We start from the raw sequence: 27,702 nt of genomic DNA, 5'->3' as shown, positions 1-27,702 counted from the left end.
CGGGCGGGGAGGGGAGGGGGCGGGCGCAGGGCGCGTGCGCGGCGGCGGCGGCGGGGCGGGAGGGGGCGGTGAGGGGGCGGAGGTTGCGCATGCGCGGAAGGAGGGAGGGGAAGGCGCGTGCGCGGGGGGGGGCGCGGGGGCGCGCGCGGGGCGCGGGAGCGGGCACGGGCATTGTCCCGGTCCCGGTCCCGGTCCCGGTCCTGGTCCTGATCCCTGGCACTGTCCCGGTCCTGTCCCGGTCCCTGTCCCGCTCCTGATCCCGGTCCTGATCCCTGGCACCGTCCTGGTCCCTGTCCTGGTCCTGATCCCTGTCCCGGTCCTGATCCCTGTCCTGGTCCCTGTCCCGGTCCTGATCCTGGTCCTGGTCCCTGTCCTGGTCCTGGTCCCTGTCCCCGGACCTGGCACTGTCACTGTGCCTGTCCTGATCCCTGGCACTGTCCTGATCCCTGGCACTGTCCTGATCCCTGTCCTGATCCCTGGCACTGTCCTGATCCCTGTCCTGCTTCTGATCCCAGTCCCTGTGCCGGTCCTGATCCCTCTCCTTATCCCTGCTGGTCCTCATCCCTGTCCCGATCCCTGTCACTGTCCCTGTCCTGATCCCGGTCCCTGTCCCGACCCCTGTCCTGATCCCTGTCCTGATCCTGATCCCAGTCCCTGTCCCAGTCCTGATCCCTCTCCTGATCCCTGTCACTGTACTGCTTCTCATCCGTGTCCCGATCCCTGTCACTGTCCCTGTCTTTGTCCCAGTCCTGAGCCCTGTCCCTCTCCCAGTCCTGGTCCTGATCCCAGTCCCAGTCCCTGTCCTAATCCCTATCCCAGTCCCTGTCCCCGTCTCCATCCCTGTCCCCGTTCCTGTTCCTGTCCCAGTCCTCATCCCTGTTCCTTTTAACAAAGTGGACACTTCATTTTTCGGTGCAGCTCTGCCCCTGAAAGGTGCATTTTCCAGTCACCAAGTCCTTGTTCCAGTCACCAAATCCTGTCAGGGCTGAATTATCCTATCGAAGAAATTAGACCCCTGCTCTCCCTTCCACTCTCACCTCTGTGGCCTTGGTTCCATCAGTTCAACTTGACTAACTGAACATTTATAAGCATTTTCCACCCCTGTTATAATTATCCACCACTCCAGGGCCGGGATGGACCATTGAATCCTCACCCCAGGACCGGGATGAGCCACAAAGTCACGTCCTGCCCTCCATTCCAGCTGCCAACCTGCACTTAAAAGTTTATAACAGGGGCTGAGATACCATCAGGGAAAGCAAAGCCGGGACTGACACCATCCCTGGCAGGATTAGCTGCTCCTCCCTCACTCCTGACAGATGTTAATCCAACCACTTCTTGCCTTTTTCACCGGGAATAAACACCCGGCACGCACATCCCGTGAAACCCCCTCTGGCTGTGTACATGAACAGCACATGACCTGCACAATCGGCCTGTCGTGGCTAAAAGCACATAAATCACCGAGATTTAACACGAAGATACCGATTATCCACATTGTTTCTGCTCCAGGGGCGAGACAATGACAAATAAGGGGTTGAGTTATCCTGGATTTCCTCCCGTAGGTGCCGATATCCGACGTCTCCAGGCCCAGCTGCCACTCTGCCTCTTCCACGGCACCACAAGATTAAGTGCCTACGATGGAACTTGATAAATTCTCCCCTCTTGGATCTCCTGAGGTTGGAGAACAGCGAAATCTCCTCTCCTGGTTCCAGGGAAGGAATGCAGATGGCCAGGGGGATGAGGGGGGGTGGGGGGTTTGCAGCTTCCTCCCTCTAAAAACTCCCTGTTCTTATTGTTTGCCTTTGCAGCTTTATCAGATGGAATTCCAGCCCAACCCCGGGCCCTGCTTCCCTCCTGAAACTCCCCGATTTTACCCCAAACTTCTCTTCAGTGCTGGAATTCCTCAGCCCCTGATTTTACCCCAAACTTCTCTTCAGTGCTGGAATTCCTCAGCCCCCGATTTTACCCCAAACTTCTCTTCAGTGCTGGAATTCCTCAGCCCCTGATTTTACCCCAAACTTCTCTTCAGTGCTGGAATTCCTCAGCCCCTCCCGAGCTCCAGGGTTTGGGGCTGGGGGTGGATCTGGAGGCTGCTGAGGGGGTCCTGCAGGCAATGGAAAATAAACCCTGAGGGCATCAAGGCACTGGCAGGGAGGGTTCAGGGGCTTTGCCCCTTCCTCCCTGAGGGAGGTTTTCCATGCCTTGGAAAACCTGGTGAGCTCAGACCCTCTGGATGATTCCTGTCTCCTGCCCTGTGGGAACAGCCCCATCCCACCACAAAGCCATGCTGGGATCCCCCAAGGCAGCAGCTCCTAAACCCTCCAACCTCCCCTAAAAATCCCCAAACTCTCCTTAAACTCAACCAAAACTCCCTTAAACCTTCCCCAAAGCCCCTCATGCCCGCCTCAACCCTCCACAGACCCTCCCAAAGTCCCCTTTGAGCCCCTCAAACCTCCCCCTTATCCACCCCAACCCCTCCCAAAATCCCCATGGACCCCCCAAGCCCCCTAAACCTCCCAAAATCCCCATGGACCCCCCCAAGCCCCCTAAACCTCCCAAAATCCCCATGGACCCCCCCAAGCCCCCCTAAACCTCCCAAAATCCCCATGGACCCCCCAAGCCCCCCTAAACCTCCCAAAATCCCCATGGACCCTCCAAGCCCCCTAAACCTCCCAAAATCCCCATGGACCCCCCCAAAGCCCCCCTAAACCTCCCAAAATCCTCATGGACTCCCCCTCCAAGCCCCCCTAAACCTCCCAAAATCCCCTTAAACCTCTCCTAAAGCCCCCCCAAACCTCCCATGACCCCCCTAAAACTCCCTTCAACGCCCCTCAGACCCCTCCAACACCCCAAACTCCCCCCTGAGCCCCCCCAAAACTCTTCAAAACTCCCCCCAAACCTTCTCATCATCCCCACAAACCTCCCCTAAAACCCCTCCCAAGCCCCCCCCCAGCCTTCCAGAGGTGTCAGGGAAGAGTTTCTTGGAACTGAGACTCCGGAGCAAACCAAGAGCCCTGGGAGGCCCCGGGATGGTGCATCCACAGCTGCTTCTGCTGCCAAAAACCTCCTCCCTGAGCAACCTGTGGCTCCTGGGACGGAGCAGGAGGGTTGAAGGGAGGAGCCTGTGGTTACTCATCCCTTGGTTTTCATCCTCCAGGTCCTTGGGAATGGCTCTGGCACAGGAGATCCCACTATTCCGTGTTTCCCCTCCGAGGTTTGAGGGGAAGGTGTGAGGCTGAAGGGCTTTTACTCCAAGCAGACAGCCCAGAGATCCACAAAGGAGCTGAACATTTATTTTTATTATTTATTTTTTTTTGCCTGCAGACACAAAGATTTTGATCTCTCACACTTCCTACTCCATATTCCCATTGATGTTCCCGTTATCCTCGGAGAAGAACATCCTGCAAAGTCCACAGAGTCCCCAGTTATGAACTGAGCTCCAAACTGGGCTTCCAGCAGGGAAACATTCCCCTGTTTCCCTTGGAATTCGCCATCATTCCTTTCATTTCGGGGCCTTCTCGTTCCCAGAGGGCAAATAAAAGCACCTGAACCCCCCTTCCCCACCCCAAACCCAAGCAAACCCAGTCACACAGAGGTTCTGCTCCCTTTTTCTCCTCCCAGTTTCCTTCCTTTGCCATTCCCTGCGAATCCCAGAATTCCACGAGGCAAGAAAAGCGCCAAGAGAAATGAATTCTCATTCCTCCAGCTCACATCCTGTGCTGCTCTGAAATCCTCTGGCAGCCACGCAGAGGGTTCTGTTACAGGTTATTTTTCCCAGGATCGGGGTTTGGCTCCGTGCCCCGGCCACGGGAGGAGTATTCCCGGGATGCCAAGGTGGTGTTGGAGAGATGGGAAAGCAGCTTTGTGCCTTCCCAGGGGCAACACTGGGATGGGAGGCAGAGCTCTCCCCGTGTGGGAATAACCAGAGCCAGTGCTAAAAGGGAGGATGGAATGCCCATTCCAGAGGGCAGGGATAGATGGGATGTTGGGAAGGAATTCTTCCCTGGGAGGGTGGGCAGGCCCTGGCATGGGTTGGGCAGAGAAGCTGTGGCTGCCCCATCCCTGGAAGCGTCCAAGGAGAAGAGAAGGCTCCAGGGAGATCTGAGAGCCCCTTCCAGGGCCTGAAGAGGCTCCAGGAGAGCTGGAGAGGGACTGGGAACAAGGGATGGAAGGGACAGGACACAGGGAATGGCTTCCCACTGCCAGAGGGATAGATGGGATATTGGGAAGGAATTCCTTCCTGTGAGGGTGAGGAGGGGCTGGGATGGATTTCCCAGAGAAGCTGTGGCTGCCCCATCCCTGGAAGTGTCCAAGGCCAGGCTGGAGCACCCTGGGACAGTGGGAGGTGTCCCTGCCCGTGGAACTGGATGAGCTTTAAGGTCCTTCCCAACCCAAAGCATTCCAGGATTCTGTGACACTCCCCTGGGTCACCTCCCAGAGCAAAGCCAAGCTCTGCTGTGGCCATGGCTTAGGCCAGGGCTTTAGGACAAGCTCAGAGCCTGATTATTAATAAGGTTTTAACAAGGAATAAATAGGAGTGTGAAGGAGAACTCAGTGAAGGAGAACTCGGGGTGGGGTTGGGGTTTTTTTTGCAGTTCCAGGTAATTTCTGCCTGAAATCCTGATGACCATTTAAACACACTGAGGCACCTCCTGAGTTTCCATCCTTGCTGGAGCATCACTGGAGGGGATTTCTTAGCAGGAGCTCAGCAAACCCCCAGGTTTTTAGGATGGAGCTGTTTCCCTTTGCCCCCCACAGCCCAATGTCATTCCCACTCCACACAAACAGGGGGTGCAGGTGCTGCCCAGGTTCCACCTCTGGGAGGAGATGGGGGGCAAACTTTTGCTGCCAGCAAAGCTCCAGGCTCTGCAGGGGCCTCTTGGAGAGCAGCAGAGCCACAGTCACCCACTGGGGCTCTAATTGCTGTCCTGGAAAAGCCTTGGAAGGAAGGGAACAACTTGTTTTTCCCTGTGAGAAGGGGAGGTTCTCCCCTGCTGGAGAGCTGGCCCGGGGTCAGCTTTGATGGTCACTCATGGGACAGCATTTCTGGGTTATTAATACCACAAAAAAAAGGGAAAGATCACGGAAAACATGGAATCCCAGAACCCAAAAAATCCCAGAACCCAGGTTTGGGTTGGAAGGACCTTAAAGGTCACCCAGTCCCACCCCCCTGCCATGGGCAGGGACACCTCCCTCTATCCCAGGTTGCTCCTTTCATCCAAGCTGGGCTCGAACGCTTCCAGGGATGAGGCAGCCACAACTTCTCTTGCCCACCTGAGCCAGGGCCTCCCCACCCTCCCAGGGAGGAGTTTCTTCCCAAATATCCAAGGTAAACCTCTCCTCTGCCAGTTTGATGGGGTCCCTCCTCCTTCCTCCTCCTTCCCCTGGGACAGCGCTGGCCTGGGAGCTGGAGAGCACCTCTCCTCACCCAGGGATCAAACCTGCCCCCCTTCCCTGGGGCAGGCTCTGATTCCCTCCCTCTGGAACCCCAAGCACACACTTCTGGCAGCAGGAACTTCTCCCTCCCCTTTGAAACCCCGGGAGAGTGAAAATCCCACCCGGGACTCGCCAAGGGCACCTCGGGGCAAACCCCTCTCTTCCAAACCTCGGCGAAATCCAAACATTCCTTCTAAATCCCGTTGTAAAACCAGTCCCCGAGGCACTGACAGCTGAATGCCAGCACTGATACTGCCAGGGAGCAAATCTGCACCCCCGAGGAGGATCAGGACCCCGGGCCAGGGGGAAAAGGAAGGAGGCTGCATTCAAAGCTAATAATTGCCAACTTTGCAGCCCCAGATTAGCAGCCTGATTGCAAACATGAGATAACCACGGGTAAAACCCTCCTTAGGTCATTTTTCAACGTTGTGACTGACAGCCACGAGGACAGCAAGGGATAAATTCTGCCCTGGCTGCTCCAGAGTTAACCTGGTGCAGCTCCAGTGGCTCCCAAGGCCCTGCTCCAGCTCGGGGCAGCCAGCACAGCCTGGCTGGCAGCCTGCACAAACAACCAAAAAAAGTCAAGATTTTCAGATGTTAAGAAGCCACATAAACTAGTTCTAGCTAATTACAGGGGCCTGGGTGTGAAACAGCAACTGCAAAGCCTCAGGGACCGAGCCAAGGAGCTTTGATTTCTCTCTACAGCTTAGAAAGACCTCCTGAAAACTTCTGCTCCGACAGCTTTCCTGCTTTCCTGGAATCCCAGGATGGTTTGGGTGGGACCTTAAAGCTCATCCAGTGCCACAGGGACAGCTCCCACTCTCCCAGGTTGCTCCAACCTGGCCTTGGACACTTCCAGGGATGGGACACCCTCCACTTCATCCTCAGCCTTTGTCTCAGAGCCTGAGGCTGAGCTGAGGTTGCACAGCTGAACCAGCAGCTGTTTCCCAGCAGAAAGCTCATTTTGGGTTGGGTTTTGTGGAATATTCAGGGTTGGAGCAGCTGGAGTTGTACCTGCCCCACACACAAACCTCAAAACTTCTCCGGGAGGCTCCCCGGAGTTGAAACACTGAACTGAAAGGTGCCAAGTGCCTGTTCCTGAAGTTCAGTTGTTGGGCTGGAATGAGAAACAACAGCTCTGGAGGCTGTGGGATGAATCTGTGCCTACTCACCATTAAAATGCAGAGTGGAATCGAAGCTGTCTCTGTAAAAAAAAAAAAAAATCCCTCGAAGGGGAGATATTTGTGTGATGTTTATATGATCCCAGGTGAAATTCAGGAGAGCTCAGCCCTCCTTGGAAGGCAAGACCAGCCTGCTCTGCTCCCTCTCTCTCCTGACGTGCCAACACGCCCAGACTGTGAATTTATCCAGCCACATCCACTTTTCCTGCTCCTTCAGCCACAAGTGATGAAATCCCATTCATTTGTGCAAGCAACTGGAAGATTTATTGTAAATAAAGTTCTGCACATTACACAACTGGCTAAAAATCATAATTAGAGCTGCACTGGGGAACATGTTTTATTTATTCTGACAGTAGTCTGGCTCCAATAATCCTTCCGTGATGAATGTCCCGAAAGTTTGCGGAGTTTCAGCAACTCCAGACCTTATCAGAGACATGGAAGTTGGGAATGCCTGACAGGGTTTGATGTGGCTTCTCGAGGTCCCTCACAGTTGTGTTCCACAGCAGCATTTTTAAATCAGCTCCAGGGGTCTGGGAGCTGCTGTGGGAGCGTCTTTGCTCCCTGTGAACCAAAGGCAGGGAAGTTTTTCCACTGCTGTTACAACTTCCAGGGGCTGCAGCACGAGAGCTGGGCCATGTCTGGGTGAATTAGCCAGGTTCTGGGATAGGGAGAAGTGACAGTGGGACTGGGAGCCGACAGACCCTCTGGAAAAGGGTCAGTGACACCATTAATAGGATGCAGACATTCCCAATCTCGAGCTGCTCTGCACCCTGCCAAGAGTTTTCCAGGGCTTCCTTTTTAGTTTTAAGCACAATTTCAGGCCCATAAAACATCAGAGAAGACAGGAGTTATTATCCCAGCCCTGACAGGAGTCCCGGGGGGGACACAGCTCTGCCTGCTCCCCACCTGCTCGAGGGCATTTCCAAATGCACCGAATCAGCTGCACCCCCAGAACGTTTATTGCTGCTCTGAGACCCATAAATGACTCCGAGTGCAGTCAAACATTTATCTGGCTTTGCTCATTCCTGAGGAAAAGAGGAGCCCAGTCCACTTGCTCTCCGAGTGGGGCATCCTGGGAAGTGTTTTCTCCCATCCCATGGGCAGACCCTCCTCGAGCAGTCAATTGTTGGATCAGCAAAAGCATCAAACCCATTTATTGTCAGAGGAGCAGAGAAGGGTTTTGCCCAGAGCCACAACTCCAGCCTTCCCAGGGGTCAACCCGAATTTACTACCCCAAATATTTACCATCTGCAAACATTTTAGCCCCTGCTAAATTTAGAGCAGCAGGAATATTTCTGGCTGACTCGAGGAAAAACAATTATTTACGTTGCTATAAAAAGAACGTCCCAGCAACGAAGAGCTGCGGTGCCCCAAGATCCAGAGAGTCCCAGCTCCTGTGCCCAGCTCCTGCTCTGCAGTGCCAGGGAGCAGGGATGTGAATCCCAGGCATGTGTGTATTAAATCCAGTTCCAGAAGGGCTTTGTGTGTCCTCCCATTGCAAAGCCACGGGAATGGACGCTCAGCTTACATTTATTTTTTCAAGGTTGACCTTAAAAGTGAGAGAAAATGAGCTTTTCTGTATTTTTTTCAAGGATTCTTCTCTTTCTCCCTTTGCCCCCAACACACACACACGTACCTGAGAAGCCTGGAGTGAGGAATAAAGCTCAGTTCCCTCGGGAAGAGATGCCAGGGATGGTTCCATCAGGCGGTTCTCCAGCCGGGATGAGCTGCAGCTCACGGGAAGCACATCCTGAAAAACCCAGGGATGAGAGAACACCCAAAGCACCAGCTGCTGCCTCAGGAATCCTCTTGGTGGGAACATTCAAATAAAACAGGGGAGAGTATTTAAGTGCTGTAGAATCACAGAATGCTGGAATGGTGAAGGACAGAAGGGACCTTAAAGTTCATCCGGTTCCATCCCAGGGACACCTCCCGCTATCCCAGGTTGCTCCAAGCCCTGCCCAACCTGGCCTTGGACACTGCCAGGGCAACCTGTGCCAGGGCCTCCCCACCCTCCCAGGAAGGATTTTGCCCTAAAATCCAACCCAAGCCCTCTCTCTTTCAGGGCGAAGCCGTTGCAGGAAGGCAATGACAGAACGACGTGCCCGTAAGAGGGTTAAGTTTGTTCTGCAAATAGGAAAGCAAGGAACATTTGCATTTGTTACCAAGCTGAGAAAGCCACCGTTTTCATGAACATATGGAAGCATTAAAAAGAAAACCCCATCATTTTGTAACTTTGAAGCTTGAACTCGAGCTCCATTTCACCCTCTCAGGGCCCGCTTGTCTCTGCCAAGCCCGTTCCTCGTGTTTCTGGCCAGACCAAAGGAACAAAGGACTGGAATTACCTGCCTGAGAGCCCAAATGCCCACTGACTTCAGCAACAACAAGGACTTTTCATCAGTTTATTATTGGCAAACCAGCAAACAGACGGGAACAGATGAAGTGATGCATCATTTGACCCGAAATTTGGAGTGCAGAGTTTCCCCCCGAGCTCACGTGCCCTCCCCGCGTCCTACCCAGGGCTGCCTCGGCTCCATCATTCCAGAAAAATCTCTTCCAGGGGCTCCAAGGTGTGGAGCTCATGCTTCACACAGACCTCTCAATGATTCATCAGCAATTCAGTTGCCACTGAAAGGTTACGGCCCGGGATTTATTTCCCAGCAGAACGCAGCGGCCTCGCTGAAAGGGAGCCTGCCTGCATCCAACTCAGACATGACAGAGACACAAAACAAAGCCCTTGAAACAGAACTCCTGACAAAAGGAGAACCTTTCAATTCATTAATCAAATTAAAGAGGAAAGATGGCTTGGAGGAAAGGGAAGTTCAGGGAGTAACAGTCCTTCGCAAAGATGATGGGAGTCGTCTTAAAAATTAATCTCTCGAATTTAAAACCCCCCCCGCGACAACAAACCCCTGTTCTGCTCAGAATCCCATCATTTTATCGTGCCAGGTGTCTTATTTCCATGGCAAGGAAGAAAACCTTTGAGCTGATGACTGAGTAGCACCCACCTCCTTCGCTGCAGGAAGAGTTTGGCTGAGGGTGTGTTGGTGAGAGCAGAAAGGTGAAGGTCCTGACCCACGGGCTGCAGGAGCTCTGGGCCCCGTGGGTCAGCCCAGATGGACGATTGCAGAGCTCTTATTGCCAGGGAAGCCAAGTTTTTTGGCAGGTATAAAACCAGAGAATCATGCCTGTTTATGAATAATCAAGCTTTCAAACATGGCTTTAGTGCTGCAAACTCTGCAGGCCCCGAGGGAGGGAGAATTTCTGGACCAGAGTGTCTGGAGGGGGTGAGATCCAAGCAACGGAGACCAGAGGTGTGCAGGGCTGAGTATTCCCTTTTTCCAGGGAGGAAAAAGAGGGAAAGTCACCTTTGAAAAAGGGGAATATGCTTTCACAATCCAAGCACCCGGGCTCTTGTAGCTCCCACCGTCCCTTTTATTGCTTCTGGAGGTCAGTGTGTTACACAGGTTTTGGCTGTTTGGTTTTTTTTTGTCTGCTAAAAAAACCCACAACGAACACAACGATTTTCCCGTTTGTTCGTTCGTTTGGTTTTTGGGAGCTGTTAATAAAAAAAAAAACAAAAAAACCCAAAAAAACAAGAAACACCTGATCTGTCTGAAACAGACCCCAGCGCTGAGTGAACTCCTGAGCCGCCACCGTTTGCAGCGCGGAACGCCGATAAAAATAGAAAAATTTGGCAAAATGCTCCCCCCTCGATGGAAAAAAACCCGGAGAGGGGAGAGAAGAGCCTGCACCCCCCTCCCAGTGAAAAAAAACCCGGAGGGGAGAGGGAAGAGCCTTTCCCAGCTGTGACATCTGCTCGGTGCGACCGGCTGGCGAGTGCCACTGCCGGACTGCGCTCACCACGACCCCACGGGAGGAGGAGGAGGGACTCCCAAGCTGGTTTTCTCCTCCCCTTTCCCCCAAAACCACACATTTGCAGGCAGCAAAGGGCACCACGAGGGGAGCCCGGGGCCGGCGGTCACCTCTGGCTCGGCGCCTGCGGCAGGATGACGGGAGCGCAGGCGATCCCGGCGAAGGACTCCGGGAAGTGCAAGTCCCTCTCCCACTCGTCGGTCTCGGTGTTGTAGACCTGCACGATGCTGGTGACGTTGTTCAGGTGCCAGTTGTAACCCCCCACGATGTAGATCTTCTTCTCCAGCAGGCAGCAGCCGGCCTCCGACTGCCCGGCGCGCATGGGGCTCACCGTGGTCCACTGGTCGGTCTCGGGCACGTAATACTCCACGGCCAGCACGTCGAAGCAACGGTCCACGTGGTCCATGCGCCCGCCCAGGGCGTAGATCCGGCCGTTGGCGCTGACCATGGCGTGCAGCACCCTGGGCTCGTTCATGGGCGTCTTGAACTCCCACTGGTCGGCGGCGGGGTCGTAGCAGTGCAGGGCCTTCTTGTCCTCCACGGAGATCCCGTAGCCCCCCGAGATGTACAGCCTGTCCCCCGCCGTGGCCCCGGCGTGGCCCCACGTCCTGCGCTTCAGGGAGCACACGTAGGTCCACTCGTTGTCCTTGGGGCAGTACTTCTCCACGGAGGCCAAGCTCCCCGAGCGGTTCCTGCCGCCCGTGGCGTACACCATGCCGTGCAGGACGTTCAGCTGGAACTGGATCCTGCTCTCCTGCATGGCCTGGATGCGCAGCCACCGGTTGAGGTGCGGGTCGTAGCGGTAGGAGACGTCCACGGCCCCCTCCCCGCTGCGGTACTGCAGCTGCTGCCCGCCCACCAGGTAGACGAAGTTGTCCAGCACGGCCACGCAGGAGTGGCTGCTGCCCACCTCCATCTCCGTGAGCTCCTTGAACTGGCGGCCGCCCGCGTCGGGCAGGCAGTAGACCTTGGCGCTGACGGTGCGGTCGTTGTCCGTGTAGGGCGTCCCGCCGAAGGTGACGAGGGACAGCACGTCGGAGCGGATGGCCGTGCGCGGGGACTGCATCTCGTGCTGCCGGAAGGGCAGGATCTGGTAGTTGAAGGCCTCCAGCAGGTACTGGCGGCACAGGACGTCCTCCACCATGATGTCCAGGGTCTGCACGCTGTCCACCAGCTCCGAGGACTTCATGAGCGGGAAGCGGATGTGGCACAGGACGCGGCTGGCGCTGGCGCGGCGCGCGGGGTCGTGCTGCAGCCAGCGCACGGCGGCGCGGAACAGGTCGATCTCGCTGCAGCTCTTCAGCTTGTTGCTCTGCAGGAAGAACACCAGGCGCTCCAGGGGCAGGTGGAGGAAATCCTCCTCCTCGGAGATCTGCAGGAAGTGCCTGAAAGTGAAGGCGTCCACGGATTCCTTCAGGGAGGAGAGGCTGAAGGTGGTGGCCATCTGCCCGATGTTGAGGCACGTCTCCACGCTCATGGCAGACTTCAGGAACTCCTCGCAGAGCTCCACGACGGGCACCATCTGGAGGAAGACGGCGGCTCCCAGCACGTCCTGGATGCAGTCGAGATCGAGAGTCACTTCGGCGCTGTAGGCGAAGTCGATGATGTGCTTCAGGCCCTTTGCAGACACACCTTTCAGCTCGATCACGTCCTGGCTGGCCTCTCTCATCCCGCCCGTGAACATTGCCCTGCAGGTCCAAGAACACAAAGGGAAAAAAAAAAAAACCCCTCTTAAATAACTGATGTATCGCTTCGGGATTTTATTTTATTTAACACACTGATTCTTTTAGGGAGGATGAGGAAGGGGAGGGGGGGATAAATCAAGGCTAAACCTCTACAAGCCAGGAGAAATTAAGAGTGCAATGGCTTCTATAAGGCTTGCAGTGCACCGAGGAGGAATGTTCAGCTATCAGAGAAGTTTTTCAATCCCTCTGGCGGGAGGAGGAGGAGCAGAGCACAGGACAAAGCTGCAAGAAGAGGGTGAGTTCCCAGAGCAGGACATGAGTGAGTATCATGAATCCATGATATTCAACAACAGAGGATCCCACGGGATCTGCACCAGCAGAGACTGGGAGTGCACCCTAAAGGGTTTAGGTCTGCAGGGTGTGTGAGCACAAGGAAGACCCCTGGTCAGGAGGGCAGTGACCCCTGGCAGCAAGGCCCAGATCTGTTATCCCATTATATCGTAGGGAACTAAGGAATGGGTTAAATATTGCAGGTGCAACACTTCTTACAAACAGCTTTGGCCACCCAACAGAGCATCCCCTCCAAGGTTCCTTCCCCACACCTCAAAAAGGAGGAGCTGCAGCCCCTCCAGCAGCTCTGTCACGCTGCGGGACGACGGCAGGGGGCTGACAGGGAATCACACAAAAACAGGGAGAGAAGAGCTTTGGTTACAGCACAGCTGCAGGAACACCACTGGACCAGGCCACTGCAGAGATTAGGCCCTGGATCACCTCCTTGGGAGGCTTCTAAATTCCACAGGAAGCACATTCCACGCCAAGGACTGCGCCCACGCCTCCCCGAACCGCCCTGGCAGAGCCGCAGCTCCCAGGGCCGGGGGGCTGTGGGTGTGATGGGGGTGTAGCTGCACATCGAGGGGGGGGGTTTAGCCATTTCCATCCCGTTTCAGCAGGTTCTGTTAGGTATGGGGGGGCTCAGGGGCAAAGGTTTGCACCCTGGAATATCCAGCAAGGGGGTTCTGGGGAAGGCAGAGTCAGGGCAGGAGGAGCTGGGCCATGGGGTGACCCCGGTCCCTGCTGCTGCACACACGCCCCAGCAAGGCCACGTCCTACAAAAGACCTTAAAACTGCACATTTTGGACCGGTTTTTCCACCTTTTCCGCTGGAAAGGTAAATCCGTGGTGTCATCAGAGCCGCCTCGGGAGCTGCACCGGCTCCAAGGTGCAAGTCAGGCAGAAAAAATGCTGAACAGACCCTGCATCAACACAGGAATAAAGGAATATCTCGGGAACGCTGTCAAAAGACAGGAGTTCCAAGTTTCCCGTCCAAACCAGGCTGGAAAACCTGCCCAGCACAAACCCGAGAAATCCTAAATGACCTCAATGAGGAAATATCTGCACACGAAATCAGCTTTTCTGTAACCGACTGACCGGGAATCCTGTTCCCAATTATTTGCCTGTGCAGCAGGATGAGAGCATTCCCTTCAAATCCCTCCGTCTCCCAGGTCCCGGCCCCGATCCCCCGCCCCGGAGGACACACGGACACACGTGCGTGAGCTGAACGTGCACGAGGAGAGGAGAGAGTTGTTGTTGTTGCCACACTGAAGACAAAACCATCCACTAGAATGCAACACCCTCCAAAAGTTACAGTTCTAAAATGCTGATTATATAAATGGCTCGGTTTCACTCCTCCTTCCCTCCCCCTTCCTGCAGGAAAACGGGAGTGTTTTCAAAGGCTGGATTATTCTGCCCGTCGTTCCCCAGGTCAACCTTCCTCAGCACCGCAGAAGTTCCAACAAGAAACCTGCTCAGCAGTCATAGTTCAGAGTGAAAACACCTTGGCAGCAGCCCTGCACCCAGCAGGGAGGAATAAAACAGTGCCAGTGGCATCTGGGGGGGGAGAGCAGCTCCAGGATTAATTGTGGGCCTCGTTTGGGGAAAGAGAGAAGCTCGGGAGGTTTATGTTCCCAAAGGGAACTGCCCAGAAAATGAGTGTAAACACAAGACAGACACCATCAGAGGAGCTGAGGAGATGGACAAAGGGATACCAGAGAGGTGCCAAGGGACAGGGAAGTCCCTTGCTCTTGTTTACCTGCTCAGCAAACCAGTCTGGAAGGTTCCTACAGGTCAAGGGGTTGGAAGGGACCTGCCTGTCACGGGGCTGCAAACCCCGTTGGACAGCCCCTGTCCACCCCTCCTGCTGCCTGGAACAACACCCAGCTCGAGCCCTCTGGGGTTCTGAGCCTTGCCCACCCCCAGTGCCTCCAGCACGTCCCTCACCTCACCCTGCTCCTGGTGCTGCCCAAAAGGATCCCCAATTCCAAGTCATCCCGAGTCACAGAGACATTACAAAAGAGCCTGACAGAGAGAGGCGTGGGAGGAGGGGCTGAGGGAGCTGGGGGGGCTCAGCCTGGAGAAAAGGAGGCTCAGGGGGGACCTTCTGGCTCTGCAACCCCCTGACAGGAGGGGGGAGCTGGGAGGGATCGGGCTCTGCTCCCAGGGAACAACAGGACAAGAGGGAATGGCCTCAAGCTGTGCCAGGGGAGGTCCAGGTTGAAAATCAGGAGGAATTTTCCCATGGAAAGGGTGGTCAGGCACTGGAAGGGGCTGCCCAGGGAGGTGGTGGAGTCCCCATCCCTGGAGGTGTTCAAGGAACCCCTGGATGTGGCACTCAGTGCTCCGGGCTGGGGGACAAGGGGGGGGTCGGGCACAGGGGGGACTCTGTGATCTTGGAGGACTTTTCCAACCTCAGTGATTCCATGATTCTGTGACAGAGGCAAGATGGATAAATATGTATTTTCACTTAGGAGTGAATTCCCTGCTCTGCAGTTGGCTCACTCTGCATGAATTTGGCTGCAAAAACTCATCTCAGGGCTTCAGTTTTCAACCCACACGAGCTGGGACGACGCTCCCGGATCTCCTGGGGAGGTCACACCCACTCCCTGGTGCTCCCAGAGCCCCAAGCACTGCAGACACATCAGTGGTGGTTAAAGAGAACAGGAGTATGTTTACAGTGGGCATCTCACTCCAAGAGCTGAGTAATTTTGGAGCCCTCACTTCCCAGTCAGCTCAAGTAGCTCCAGGACAAAACACCTCTGACACCTGCCCAGGTGGGTTCAAGACCTGGCCTTGAACTTGTGCCTTGGCCCAGCAGCTGTAGTTGAGCAAACCTCATCTGTGTGCAGAGGGACTGATCCTGAACCTCTCCCTGCCTGCAGGGAATCCCTGGGGCAAAGCAAAGCTGGTTCTGTGGGGCGGGATTTTTGGGAAGATCGGGGTGGGGGAGGACGGGGAAACAGCAAACCAATGGGAAAGGTACAAATGCCTGCTCCCCTATCAGATTCTCACCTGAAATAGTCACTGCAGGCAGCCAAGACAACTTTATGAACCTGAAACACTTCATTATTTATAGTGAGGATGACATCAAGCAGCTGAGCCTGAGCTCGGAGCGAGGCCAGTCCCTGCAGCAGAGTGGTGCTGTGGCCAGGAGCAGAGAACGTGCATTTCAGGGTGCTGTTCTTGTCAGCCATGCTAAAAACAGAACAAGAGAGACAGGCTGGGGTGAAATGAAAACATTGGCATTACCTACCCAGTGTGCTGGGGGAGGCACCACAGCGGGAGCCGGTCGGGACGCGAATTCCCAGCCCGGGGTGGGACAGTGGGACAGCAGCACCTCACACTGGGCCCCCTTCTCCCAGCACTAAAGAGACTTCCAGATTTTTGAGGGATGCTTTGGCACTGCTGACACCCCGACCCTGCGGCACACACGGGCTCCAGGGGCCACCCAGCCATCCCCTGGGGCCAGAACCACCACGGGATGGTCGGTGTCCCCACGCTGAGCCCGCCCTGACCTCGCCTTCACCCACGACACTGAGTCACAGTTGCTTGTCCTTCTCACCACCTTCCCCTCCTGCAGCTGCTGGAGCTGCTGCCGCGGCCAAGGCCGGCCCTGCCAGCCCGGTTTGATCCTTCCCTTCTGCCTGAGCCTCAGGAGAAGAGCAAAAGCAAACTATTGCACAGCCCTGGCTGCTGTAAATAACATCAACCGCTCGAGCTGCGCTGTCAACAGTCCCCTCCCAGCGTAAATATTTCCCTGCTTTTCCCAACGCCTCTCGCACGTGTTCCCCGGCACACGGAGCATCACCCCGAGCTCCGCTTGGCCTCAGATGCACTTGTCGGCGGGAACGCCGCGTTCGGAGGCAGCAGGAGCCCTGCACAAGTGGAAGAGGCCGTTGGATGCTCCGTGCTCCTCTGGAAACAGCTCCAGAAGCAGCTGCAGGTTCCCCGAGCCCACCAAACTGACGCCAGCAGAGGTGGGGGAATCCCAAACTCATCCACAAATTTAATCCAGCTCCGAAGGGCTTTTCAGGGTCTTCCCTCCCAGGAAGAAAATATGCCCAGGGGCCAATGTTCAGGATGGGGTTTATGTTTTCAGAAGCATCCTGCTGTTTGGTGTCTGCCTTCCAAGGGGTATTTTATGGAAACGGGACATAAAAAAATCCCAGGGAGATTATCCCGAGTCTGGAAAGCTGCATGAGTTGCTCCCAAACCCACGGTGGGAGAGCACAACTCAGGGCTGCACTTAAAGGGTATTATTGTTATTATTATTATTTAGGTGGAATAAACCAATGAAGCAAAAAAGTGAGTAGGATGCAGCGTGCTGGGGCTGTGGAATTCCAGGGTCTGCTCCAACCCTCCCTCAGAGCTCGGCTGCGTAATCCCGGTTTTGCTCCAACCCCCCCCCTCAGATCTTGGCTAAATAATCCCAGGGTCTGCTCCAACCCTCCCTCAGAGTTTGGATGTGCAATCCCGGGGTCTGCTCCAACCCTCAGAGCTCCCGACCAAAACAGCAACAGCCACCGCACAATGGCCCAAACAAACCCGGCGGGGTCAGGGAGGAGTCAGGGAGATGGGATAACAAAAAAGGGGATGTAAACAATCCTCAAACAATGAGGAACAATGGACAGGGCTCGCTCCTTGCCTAACTTATCTGACTGCAATTTCCTGGAAGCTTTAAGGAGAGGCGAGCGAGGGGAAATCTGGGATGTTCATCAGAGCCGGGAGGGCAGCGCTCTGCGCCTGCAGCGGCTCTGGAGCTCGCTGGGATGCAGAGAGCAAACCTTGGCAGGCTGGTTCCAACTCCTCAGGCTTGGGAATGTGCCTCAGAATTCACCCGAGTTCCTGCTGGGATGGCTGATAATGGTCAGCTGCGCTTCTGGTAGCACAGGTCCGAAATCCCTCCCCTAAAATCAAAGTGTGCTAAAGAGTCCTGGATCAGAGCATGGAGTATTCCTTGCTGGAATAAAAAGGATTAGCAAAAAAGCAGTTGTTGACAAGACCTTTATCCATACTCTGTGAGCCAAGAATTGTCTGTCCACTCGGGCTCTTCCCATGGAGGAAGAGGGAAGAGCTTGGAGGGAGCGGATCCGCATCGTGTCAAACTCCTCTCGCTCTCCTGCCTGGAACTTTGATCTGCTGCAGGTGGAAGGAGGAAACATCCACCACCAGCAAGGAAAGGATGTTCCCTCTGGACACAGAGCACCAGACACGGAGCAAACCCACTCTGCTCCAGGTTGGGCAGGTGAGATCCACCCAGACAGATCCGGGGATTCATCTGGGAACGGCGGCTCCCGAGTTCACTGGAACTTCATCAGACTCCACCTCCTGCAAAAGTCCTCTCCTGGGAATTCCCTTCAGTGCTTGTTTTTATGCTGGCTTCAGATATTCCTTTTCCCAGCCTTAGGGCTTCATCCCTCCAGGAATGCTGTCACTGGATCCACAGCCCTCCCAGCATGGGGACAAACCACAAGCTTTACCTGCACAAATATTCCCCTTTATCCTCTTCCTCAATTAACTTTTACAGGCATTGTGAACGACCAGAGTGCAAGTTTGAAGTAAAGGAGGGGTGGGTTGGTACATCTGTGTGGAATAAACGTGTTTGCATGTGAGATTCATTTCAACAGGTAACTGTGAACAGCTACTCCAGGAAAAACTCCCTGTACAAGTTCCTTTGTCTATTTACAGATACAGAATAAAAGGATCCGATGATTACACAACACTCTGAAGGGGGGGAAAAAAGGAAACCAAAAGAGAAGCATTGATAATGCTCAGTTTTCTTCAGCCTGGATTAAAAAAAATAGAAAAAAAAAAGAGATTTTAAGATGAACAACGTAAGCTGGAAACAAAACAAAAACCACACGGAGCACGAGAGAAACAGAGTGAGGGATTTACAGAAAACAAAGAGGGAGGAGGAGAGGTGAGAGAACAGCAAGGAGCAGTGTTTGCACTGCGGGGGGAAAAAAGGGATTTGTGATAAGAGCAGGCTCGGCTGGACACGGGCAGGGCAGGGAAGGAGCCTGTGGATCCCCAGCCTTGGGGAGGGAGAAGGGGAGCAGCAGTTGGATGTCAGAGAGTGGAAAAAAAAACCACAACAAAACACAAAAGGAAGCCTTGAACGTGCCTCTGTGAGGCTGCCCCTGTCCCAGCCCGGATCTCACCAGGCCCCTGGACTTGCTGCTTCCCAGTTTGTTAGAGCAGGAACAGCCCTGCAGACAAAACTTGGGAAGAGTTGCATCTCCTCCTCCCCTCGGAGATAAAAGCCTTTCATCACTGGTGTTTATTCCACTTCCCTTTCCCAGGGAGGCAGGGCTGGAGAGCCTCTGGAATTTTCCTTGGTTGGGTGTCTTTGTCCTCGAGTGGGGGTCCTTCCCCTGCCACAGGGGTTTGTGTGGCCAGAGCATCCTTCAGCAGGGCCTCAGCACAGCCAGCCTGGAGCGGGGTCGAGCGTGTGGCTGCTCCCAAATTCATCCGTCGGAAAAATGTAAACCACCAAAAAAATAAAATAAAAATAAAATAAAATAAAAATCACACCCACATCAAGGTCCCAGGGGCCTCCCGGAGATCCCAACGTGTTTACATGACTGGGGCCTCTGACATGAGTATGTTGGTGTAAAGGTGGCTCTGCAGGAACAGAAATCCCACTTTCCACGTGGAAACAGCTGCAGCAGTGAAAGGGATCTTTATATCCGTGTAACTGCAGCCCTGGCACACCAGGCAGCTGGAATTCAACAGGTATATTGATTCCCAAGGTGATGCCTTTTGGGCAGCAGCCTCAGAGGCTCTGATAACATCCCTGGTACCCCAGTTCCACACAGGGGCTGCCAGGGAACAAGTAATGGGATTGAGGATTTGCCTCCAAGCCGCTGCTCTGAAGCCAGATTGCTTTCAATCCTCTCCGGTCACTGCAGGATAGAGCTCAGCATGGGGTGCTGGGGGGAAAAGCAACCCAGAACCCCAACCCCAGCACTGGAGATGTTCCAGCAAGGGTTAAGGGAGTGGTTGCAGCCAGACAGCAGGCAGGGAAGGCAAACAAGCTCAGAAATCCTCCTGCTGCTGCACCCAGGGCAGGAGCTCACCCCGTGCTCGCCCTCGCCCCGAGCACACTGACCACAGGCAGCTCTCCGGGCAAGGACTGCTCCACTTCTGACCAGGAAGGCCTCTGGAGCTGAGGGGCTGGGAGATTTGAAGGGCCACACTTCAGGACCCAGCCCAGGCCCAGAGAACACCCCAAGGAGCCTCCTCCGTTCCCCGCGGCGTCACGTGGGACCCGGGATGCGCTCGGAGCTAATGAATCATTTTTTCACCAAATCTGCGCCGATGATTAAAAACATCAAAGCTGGAATTAAAGGCTTTACCCAGGCATGAGTTCATATTTCAGCAGCGTTTGCAACCACTGCACACAAAAGTGGAGGGAATTAGAGCAGGACAGATTGTAACATTTCAGCGATTGAATTAAGGAGGGGGAAAAAAAAAACCTCTTGGGCTGCTCGACTGTCTGGTCGTGTCCTTCCTCTTCTTGTGGTTCTCCTTGGAAGGAGGGGTAGTTTGGTGCTCTCCAGCCCCAGTTCAACATCCCCATGTCTTTTTGGGGGCAGGTGGTGCTCGGTAATTTTTCATGCAGGCCCAACTGGAGGGGGGTTGGCAGCGTTCCCGAGCAGGGCGAACTTCCAAGAGCCCGAACTCTTCCCACAAACACGAGCTCCAGAGGTGGGACCCCAACGGGGGACAACACAGGAAGGAGGAAAACCAGCAGAATATCTGTGTGTGTGTGTGTGTTCACATCCAGCAGGGTATGGAATGGCACAGCTGAACAAAAAGCTTTGGGATTATTGCAAAATAGCCACCGAGGCACCTGCAAGGAATTTTTTTTTGGGTGGTGAGAGAAGCAGAACCAGCACAAAGCTGGAGAGCAACTTTATTTAGAACGTGAAGTATGAATATTAAGGACCCTCTCTAAGAACCTTTGACAGGCAGCATTATAGATATTTTAATAATGCAAATCATTTAATGCCTTTAGTTTCATGCCTAAGTAAAAAAAAAAAACGCATTTAGATTCTGATTTTTAAACTACAATTAAGACACTTAAAATCAAAACAAAAGTCAAACTCCCTCAGATAAGTCACTGGTAGCCATGGTGACTGTAATATTTCAGAACCTGAGGCTTTATATCACATGCCCAAAGGATGAAAATGAGTTTTCAGCACTTCACACTAACAAATGTGACGTTAGGGCAGAGAGGCTGAACCCTTCACTGCAGATTTGAGGCTCTTAGTGGGACTTTTGGACACTCCCATGGCCTTTGCACCCCCTCCACCCCTAAAAAGAGGCATCCAGAGGTTTCCTGGAAGTTTGGGAGCAAGGAAGACGAGGTGCTGCCAGGCCCTGAGGCACAAAAATACCTGCCCTGTTAACCTACTTCTGCTCCCAGCAGCAAGACTGTCACCAGCACCCATCAGCCACAGCACTTCCCAGCACTTCCCTGTCCAAATTAGCAACCACAGTAAGCACTTAATGATCAGCAACTAATTAAATATTAACACACCCCACGAAGGGGGATGTTTCCCAGAGAAACAGAATCATCCTCGGGAAAGATGCACGAGAAAAAAAAGGCATTTAATCGATTTCTTTGTTCCCTTTTCCACCTCCTTCCCTTAATTTCTCCCGTTTCTCTCCTCTGCCTCCACTCATTTTCCACTCCTGACACCACCTCTTTCATCCAAGCAATAAATACAAGTAGAAAAGCCTGAGACTAATATTGCTGTTTAAAAGGGGCAATTTGGAGCGCTCAAATAAAGGGATTATAAATGGGCCTGAGCTTCAGAAGGAGCCACACTCTGTGTGGAAATAATGGTCTTCTGGAAAATGCCTCGAGTAGAAGAATAATAATAAAAGTTTGAAAAGTCTCCAGTCTCCGAATTTTAAGGAAACTTAAACAGAAAAAAGAATTTTAAGGAAACTTAAAGCCCAACAGACTGAGCTTTTTGTAGTTTGCATTTCAGGGCCTGAAAACAGCACTTGGAGATGTCAGGAGGTACCTGGTTCTTTTGAAAGTGCTTTCTGACTCTGATTCCCTCCCAAGCTGGACCCAAGGAAACCCTGCAGCCCAAAGGGAAAAGCAGCGAGTTGTAGCAAGAGGCTTTTCAATTTATTTATTTTTCAAATGTTATTATTTTTTTTAATACCCTTAGAAGCCCCAGACATTTGCAAATCTAGGTTTTTCCTTTCCTTTCAGAGCTGGACTAGCACAGGGCCCAGTACACACACACACACACATGAATATATTCTGCTCCCAGGCATCAATCAGTAGGTTGTTTGCAAGCCAAAGGAGGTGGGATTTTGGGGTTTTGCACTAATAAAACTGGATGGCTGTCAAAAAGCTGGCTGGCCTGGTAAAACAGAGCTGTTGGAGCAACAAAAAAAAAAATAAAAGCTGAGGGTGAAAGATGTGAACACATTAAACTTCGTGCCACCTCCTGGAGCTTCAACGTGAGGGACTGGGCAGGACGTGCTGTACCCAGGACAGACTGTGTAGGAGGGGGGCAAAAACCAGCATTAAAAAAAATAGAATGAGGTTTTTAAACTGCTTCTGTGGCAGAGACAGAGTCTGTGGTCATCTTTATGCTGGGGAAAAGCAGTTTGGGGCGGGTCGTTCGCCACCCAAAAAGAACTCTCAGGTGAGGGCACCAGCAGCACCAGGGGCTTGGAGGGGCACAAAATATCACATTCAACAGGGTTTGCCATTTCTCTTCTCTCCACCCATCTCCAGAGCTACCACAGAGGACCTTGTCCTGCACAGGGATTCTCCTCAGTCCTGCCCTAAACCTCCTGTGAGCGTGGAGCAGGCGCCGGTGACACCTCTGTCACTGCCAACACCCTGCCCTGCCACACCCTCAACCTGCCCTCCTCAAAGCGACCGAGGATGGCAGGATACTCCCCACCCCCCAAACTTGACGGTGATTATACTCTTGTCAGCCCCAAAGCCTAACTCCTGTGAGCCAGGAACGAACCCAGCAAATACCAAAATCCCCCGAAGCACATGGATGCCTCTGGCAGGCACGGGCAGTGTCACAGCAGAGTGACAGCAGAGTCAGCTGCTGCTCCCCAGCTCAGCCAGGCACGCAGGGACCCCCCAGAAGGATGGGGAGGTTTACACCACCTCAATGTGCCTGTTTGTCCCTGGCCACCTCTCAGCAGAGGCTCCTTCCGCACTCGATACTCCCCTGGCAGCGCTGCCTTCCATAGCTCCACGTTTCCCCACCTGACAGTCAAACCCTGCCAGGCCCCAGCTCTACGAAAAGCAAAATGTGCCTCAAAAGCGACCCAAAGGCCAGAGTCACCCTTTGGTGACCCGAAGACCAGAGTCACCCTTTGGTGACCCGAAAACCAGAGTCACCCTTTGGTGACCCAGCGCCGGGGCTGTGGGAGCAGCCCCAGGGCTCGGCGGGCGCTCCCTGCGCCATCCCCGCGCCTCTCCCGGCACCGCAAAGGCCGGGAGGCACCTAGTGGTGTTGGGAAGCACAGCAGAGCCACCAAGGCCACCCCAAAAGTGTCACCCGGGCCACGCACTGGCACTGCTGGCCTCCTGGATAGCGCCCTGCTCTTCCCTCCACCCCTCCAGCGCGGCTCCACCTTTGGGAGCGAAGCAAAGCTGATCGTGGGCACCTTCATCCAAAAATCCAGCGGGGCCTGTCTTGGCTCCTGTGTCACCTTCGGCCCGTTTGAGCTCTGCCAGCAGCTCCAGCCGGGCACAAAGTTCCCCACACCGAGAAAACCACCCCCCTCCGACCTTCTCCCGCACAACCGCCCCAGGCCCTTCGCTCCACACCTTTGGAAGAGCTCAGGAAAACCTCTGGCTCGGACTAGGAGGTCCTGGGAGCAGCGTCTGCCTCTGCCTGTCTCTGTGACACCCAGTTGCTCGGGCTGGGCAGTGTTGCAATAAAACAGGAGTAGTTACTCGCAGAATAGGTGCTCCAGCGAGCAGCGATGCGCGGACACCTCCCCTCTCCCTGCACCTCCACCCTCCGGATTATTGCCTGGGAGCAGCCAGGGAAGTCAGGCAAGAGCAACATGAAGTGATGAAACAGCAGAGGACAGCAGCAAACCCACCACCCCTTCCATGCCAAGGAAGGAAATGGTGTTTTCCAGCAGCTGGGAGCCGAGCGCCCCGGCCCTTGGCACGGCAACACCAAATCCAGCTCAGGAATCCTCCCAGGATCAAATCTGTCCACAGCCTGCTCCTCTGAATCCTCTGCACTCACCTTCTGACAGGTTTACACCCATCCTGACATCATTATGTTCCCCAGATCCCGGGGCAGCTCCTTTCTGCACAGGTTTTGTGCCGCCCTCCCCTGAGCAGAGTCACCCCAAGGCCACCAGACGAGCAACAGCTTTAATTAAATGTCCCCCCATTTCTCTGCAACTTCAGCATTTACCTTCCACATAAACCAGAAACTGGGAAAGCCACTTCAACCACCACCCCTTACAAAGCTACACAACACTTGGGGGTAGGGCAGGAATCTTTTAAAGCATCACCTGAGTTCACTTCTGCTCTAAAATAAACCCTCCAGCTCAGGACTCTCCCAGCGTTGCAAAAGCAAAAGCAGCGAGTTATTTTTGCAGTGATTCAATCAGAGCGTAAACATTTACACCACGTCTACCAGATCTAAGGACTAAATCTGTTTGAGACTTGCCATGTGGCAGAGTATGGATCATGGAAACCCCACAAAGCTCAACTCCAGCTCCAGAAGGGGGAAAAAAATACCGAGTCTGATTGAAGGCTGAAGCTTGTAGGAGATGACAGGAACACGAGAGCAAGGCAGACTCCCAGCCCTTACACTCCCCCCCATGTGGTTTTACCCCATCCTCCTGCACATTTCTCTCCTTCCCACCACTTTCTCAGAAGGAAGCAGGTCTGGGAAGTTCAGGTCCACGTTCCCTTGATGTGAACCCAGACATATGGACTTCATGATAAGGAAGACATGCAGGTCTCCCTTGTTCATTCATCCTGGGTTTGACAGCAAACACAATTTGTGAAAAATGTTTATACAACCTGGCTGCCTTCCTTCCTTGAAGGGATCATTCCCAATTATCTCTTCATCAGTTTGTCTGGACACCTCAATTAATTCCCACATAAAGGCCTGCACATCCAGCATCCAGGATGGTGTTTTTCCAAGATTTTTGCCACCCTGCTTTGCACAACCCCACCTCACCAACATTGCAGCAACGTTCCCTGTTGTCTCAGGCACAGCAGCTTCTCCTGCCGAGGGTCCCGATGGGTTCCACTGTTTCCTCTCCCCCATCCCAACTCACATCCCCAGGAGCAGCACCACCACTGAGTGAATTCTGCAAGCTTGGAACTCTCCCTCTACATGATAAAGAGGGCTGGGAGTAAAATATGCAACCCATTTGTAACTCGTGAAATTCTACCCAAGGAGGAAGAAAGGAAAAAAAAAAACCAAAACCCAAGTTTATTTCAAAATAGAAGATTGGGGCCATTTGTTTTTCAATGCCCAGGAATGGCCTTATCTGATGCCATCAGAGAGCCTTTTGTCCCCAGCTCGCACGGTCTGTTCCTTATTGAATGAAGGAGCAGGATCCCAGCAGAGAAGTTAATTTTCCTGCTCTGGGGCAGCCACGTGCTCCCTCCCGGGTAACCCGCAGCAGCCACGCGGTGGGAATTCCAAAGATGGAAATTCTGCCCCATGCTGTTGGAATTACAGTGCACCACCGAAATGGCATGTGTGCAACAGCGGGAGAGGGCTCTGTCCTCTTGCCTTAGAGAGTAAATACTCAGTTAAGTGTCAAAAAGTCACAAGTGGAAGCACCTAACAAGGAATCACTGCCGACAGGGAATGCCCTTGAAATCCTCCTGGTGCTCTCTAGAGACAGTGCAGCACATCCAACAGCCCCCATCAGGTTTCTCCCTGTACTCCCCAATAAATCCATCTCTAAATCAGGAGGCTACCAACCAACAAGAAGCAGGATCCAAATTTCAACGGGCTTTACTTTTAAAATTAACAAAGAAAATAAACACGCGGCGATAGAGAACACGAGGGAGCTCCAGCTCGGGGAATAAAAACTGCTGCAGCTCCAGCCTGGGTGATTTATCACAGCCCTGAAACAAATTACTTCCATTTCTCAGCGCTGCACACCCGGCACTGAGAACTCCCGAGCGCTACCAACACCTGGGTGAGAGAAGTGCCAGAGTTCCTGCCTTAGAGGGAGGAAAAGGAGGTGCAGAGGGATAAAATGAGATGCCACAGGTGACGCAGCCTGGAGCTTCATGGGCCACAGGTGGTCATTAGGGGAAAACAATTGGGATGTATCTCTAAGGTGAGAATTCTGAGAGAGCTGAACAATGACTGTGAGAGCTTCCCCTCCACATGGGTGGTTATTTCAGGAGCCAACGCTGAGGAAAGCTGAGGAGAAACGATGCTCTAAAGCGAAGTGAGAGACTGACAGTGACAGAGTAACATCCCTGAGATGGACAGCACCACTCCCTGAACAGTGTCCACAGGGACTTGGGATGGCCACAGATGGGAACACCCCGGGGACAGAAACTCCTCGGTGAGCAGGTACCACCTACAACACCCTCTGCATCACCCCAGCAGGTACCACAGGGTGACAGGTACCACATCACCCCGACAGGTACCACATCACCCCGACAGGTACCATGGGGTGATAGGTATCACGTCACCCTCACAGGTGTCACATCACCCCAACAGGCACCACCTGCTCTGTGTCACCTTCAAAGGCTGAGTGACCCCGTGAGGACCAAACCCAGGGACCAGGAGTGGGGGCATCTGCAGGCTGGGGAGGGGACACCGGAGGGGATGGGGAGGGGGGCCCCAAAACGGGCCTGAAACCCCAAAAACTCGGTGTGTCTGCAACTCGCACACCTGGTGCCTCTACAAAGCCACAGAGCTGGTGGCTCCGCAGAGCCGGGGGGGGAAGTCTGTCCCAGGGTGGGATCCAGAGGGTGGGATTCACCGGGTGGGGTTCAGAGGGTGAGATTCACCGGGTGGGATCCCCAGGGTGGGTGAACCTACTCACGCTATCTCACGTTTTTGAGCCTCCCCCAACCCTCAGCCTCCCTCCTCGCACACCCGCCACGAGGAGCAGCGCCGCTGGCTCATCGCGGCCGTTCCCTTCCCCGCGGGCCCCGCTCAGGAGAATCCCCGACCCCCGGGGGAGCGGCTCCGCGGCCGCAGCGGCGCTCCACGAGCCCGGGGGCCGGCGGAGCCCCGCGGCCCGGCCCGGCCCCGCTCGGCGGCCCCGCTGCCCGGCCTAGGCCGCGCCGGCCCCGCTCACCTGCTCGGCCGCTCCGCGCCGAACTCGGCCCCGCCGGACTCCGCCATCTCCGGGAGCCGCCGCCGGGCCCGCGCTGCGCTGGAACGGCGGGGCCGCCGCCTTCGAAGGCGCAGGAGCGGCGGGGACCGGGAGCCGCGGGCTCCGCTCCGCGCCCGCCGGGCCTGGCGCCGCCTCCGCCGCCGCCACCACCGGGGCTGTCACCGCCCCGCGGGCCCCCGGGACCGCCGTGTGGCGGCGGCGGCGGCGGCACGGCCGCGGGGGTGGCACTGCCACGGGGCTGGGGGATGTCACCCCTGCGCGGCTGAGGGGACCCGGGGCTGTCACCTCCCACCCCATGGCTGAGGGGACCAGGGGCTGTCACCTCCCACCCCATGGCTGAGGGGAGCAGGGGCTGTCACCCCTCCATGGCTGAGGGGGTCTGTCACCTCCCCAGGGTTGAGGGGACCAGAGATCTGTCACTTCCCCAGGACTGAGGGGACCAGGGGCTGTCACCTCCCTCCTCATGGCTGAGGGGAGCAGGGGCTGTCACCCCTCCATGGCTGAGGGGGTCTGTCACCTCCCCAGGGTTGAGGGGACCAGAGATCTGTCACTTCCCCAGGACTGAGGGGACCAGGGGCTGTCACCTCCCTCCTCATGGCTGAGGGGAGCAGGGGCTGTCACCCCTCCATGGCTGAGGGGGTCTGTCACCTCCCCAGGGTTGAGGGGACCAGAGATCTGTCACTTCCCCAGGACTGAGGGGACCAGGGGCTGTCACCTCCCTCCTCATGGCTGAGGGGAGCAGGGGCTGTTACCCCTCCATGGCTGAGGGGACCAGAGATCTGTCACCTCCCACCCCATGGCTGAGGGGACCAGGGGCTGTCACCTCTCCATGAGTGAGGGGAC

General features: G+C 54.8%; 1 protein-coding gene across 3 annotated transcripts; it reads right to left on the bottom strand.

Moving 5' to 3' along the window:
• Positions 1–10,487: 10,487 nt before the first annotated feature.
• Positions 10,488–26,985, bottom strand: KLHL26 (kelch like family member 26). 3 transcript variants are annotated; one of them, XM_064637555.1, is made up of 3 exons: positions 26,821–26,984; positions 15,520–15,702; positions 10,488–12,178 (listed from the first exon to the last, which is right to left on the bottom strand). In XM_064637555.1, the coding sequence occupies exons 1-3, from the start codon at positions 26,865–26,867 to the stop codon at positions 10,597–10,599; spliced, it is 1,812 nt and encodes a 603-aa protein (XP_064493625.1). In that variant the 5' UTR covers positions 26,868–26,984; the 3' UTR covers positions 10,488–10,596. The 3 variants fall into 3 exon arrangements, with proteins under 3 accessions (XP_064493625.1, XP_064493627.1, XP_064493626.1); XM_064637557.1 differs by lacking the exon at positions 26,821–26,984 and adding an exon at positions 17,523–19,667; XM_064637556.1 differs by lacking the exon at positions 15,520–15,702 and having other exon boundaries at positions 26,821–26,985.
• Positions 26,986–27,702: the final 717 nt, after the last annotated feature.

This window comes from Pseudopipra pipra, chromosome 27, assembly GCF_036250125.1.
Source record: "Pseudopipra pipra isolate bDixPip1 chromosome 27, bDixPip1.hap1, whole genome shotgun sequence".
In the NCBI taxonomy this organism is placed as follows: domain Eukaryota; kingdom Metazoa; phylum Chordata; class Aves; order Passeriformes; family Pipridae; genus Pseudopipra; species Pseudopipra pipra.
This window is presented reverse-complemented; position numbering and strand designations above follow the sequence as displayed.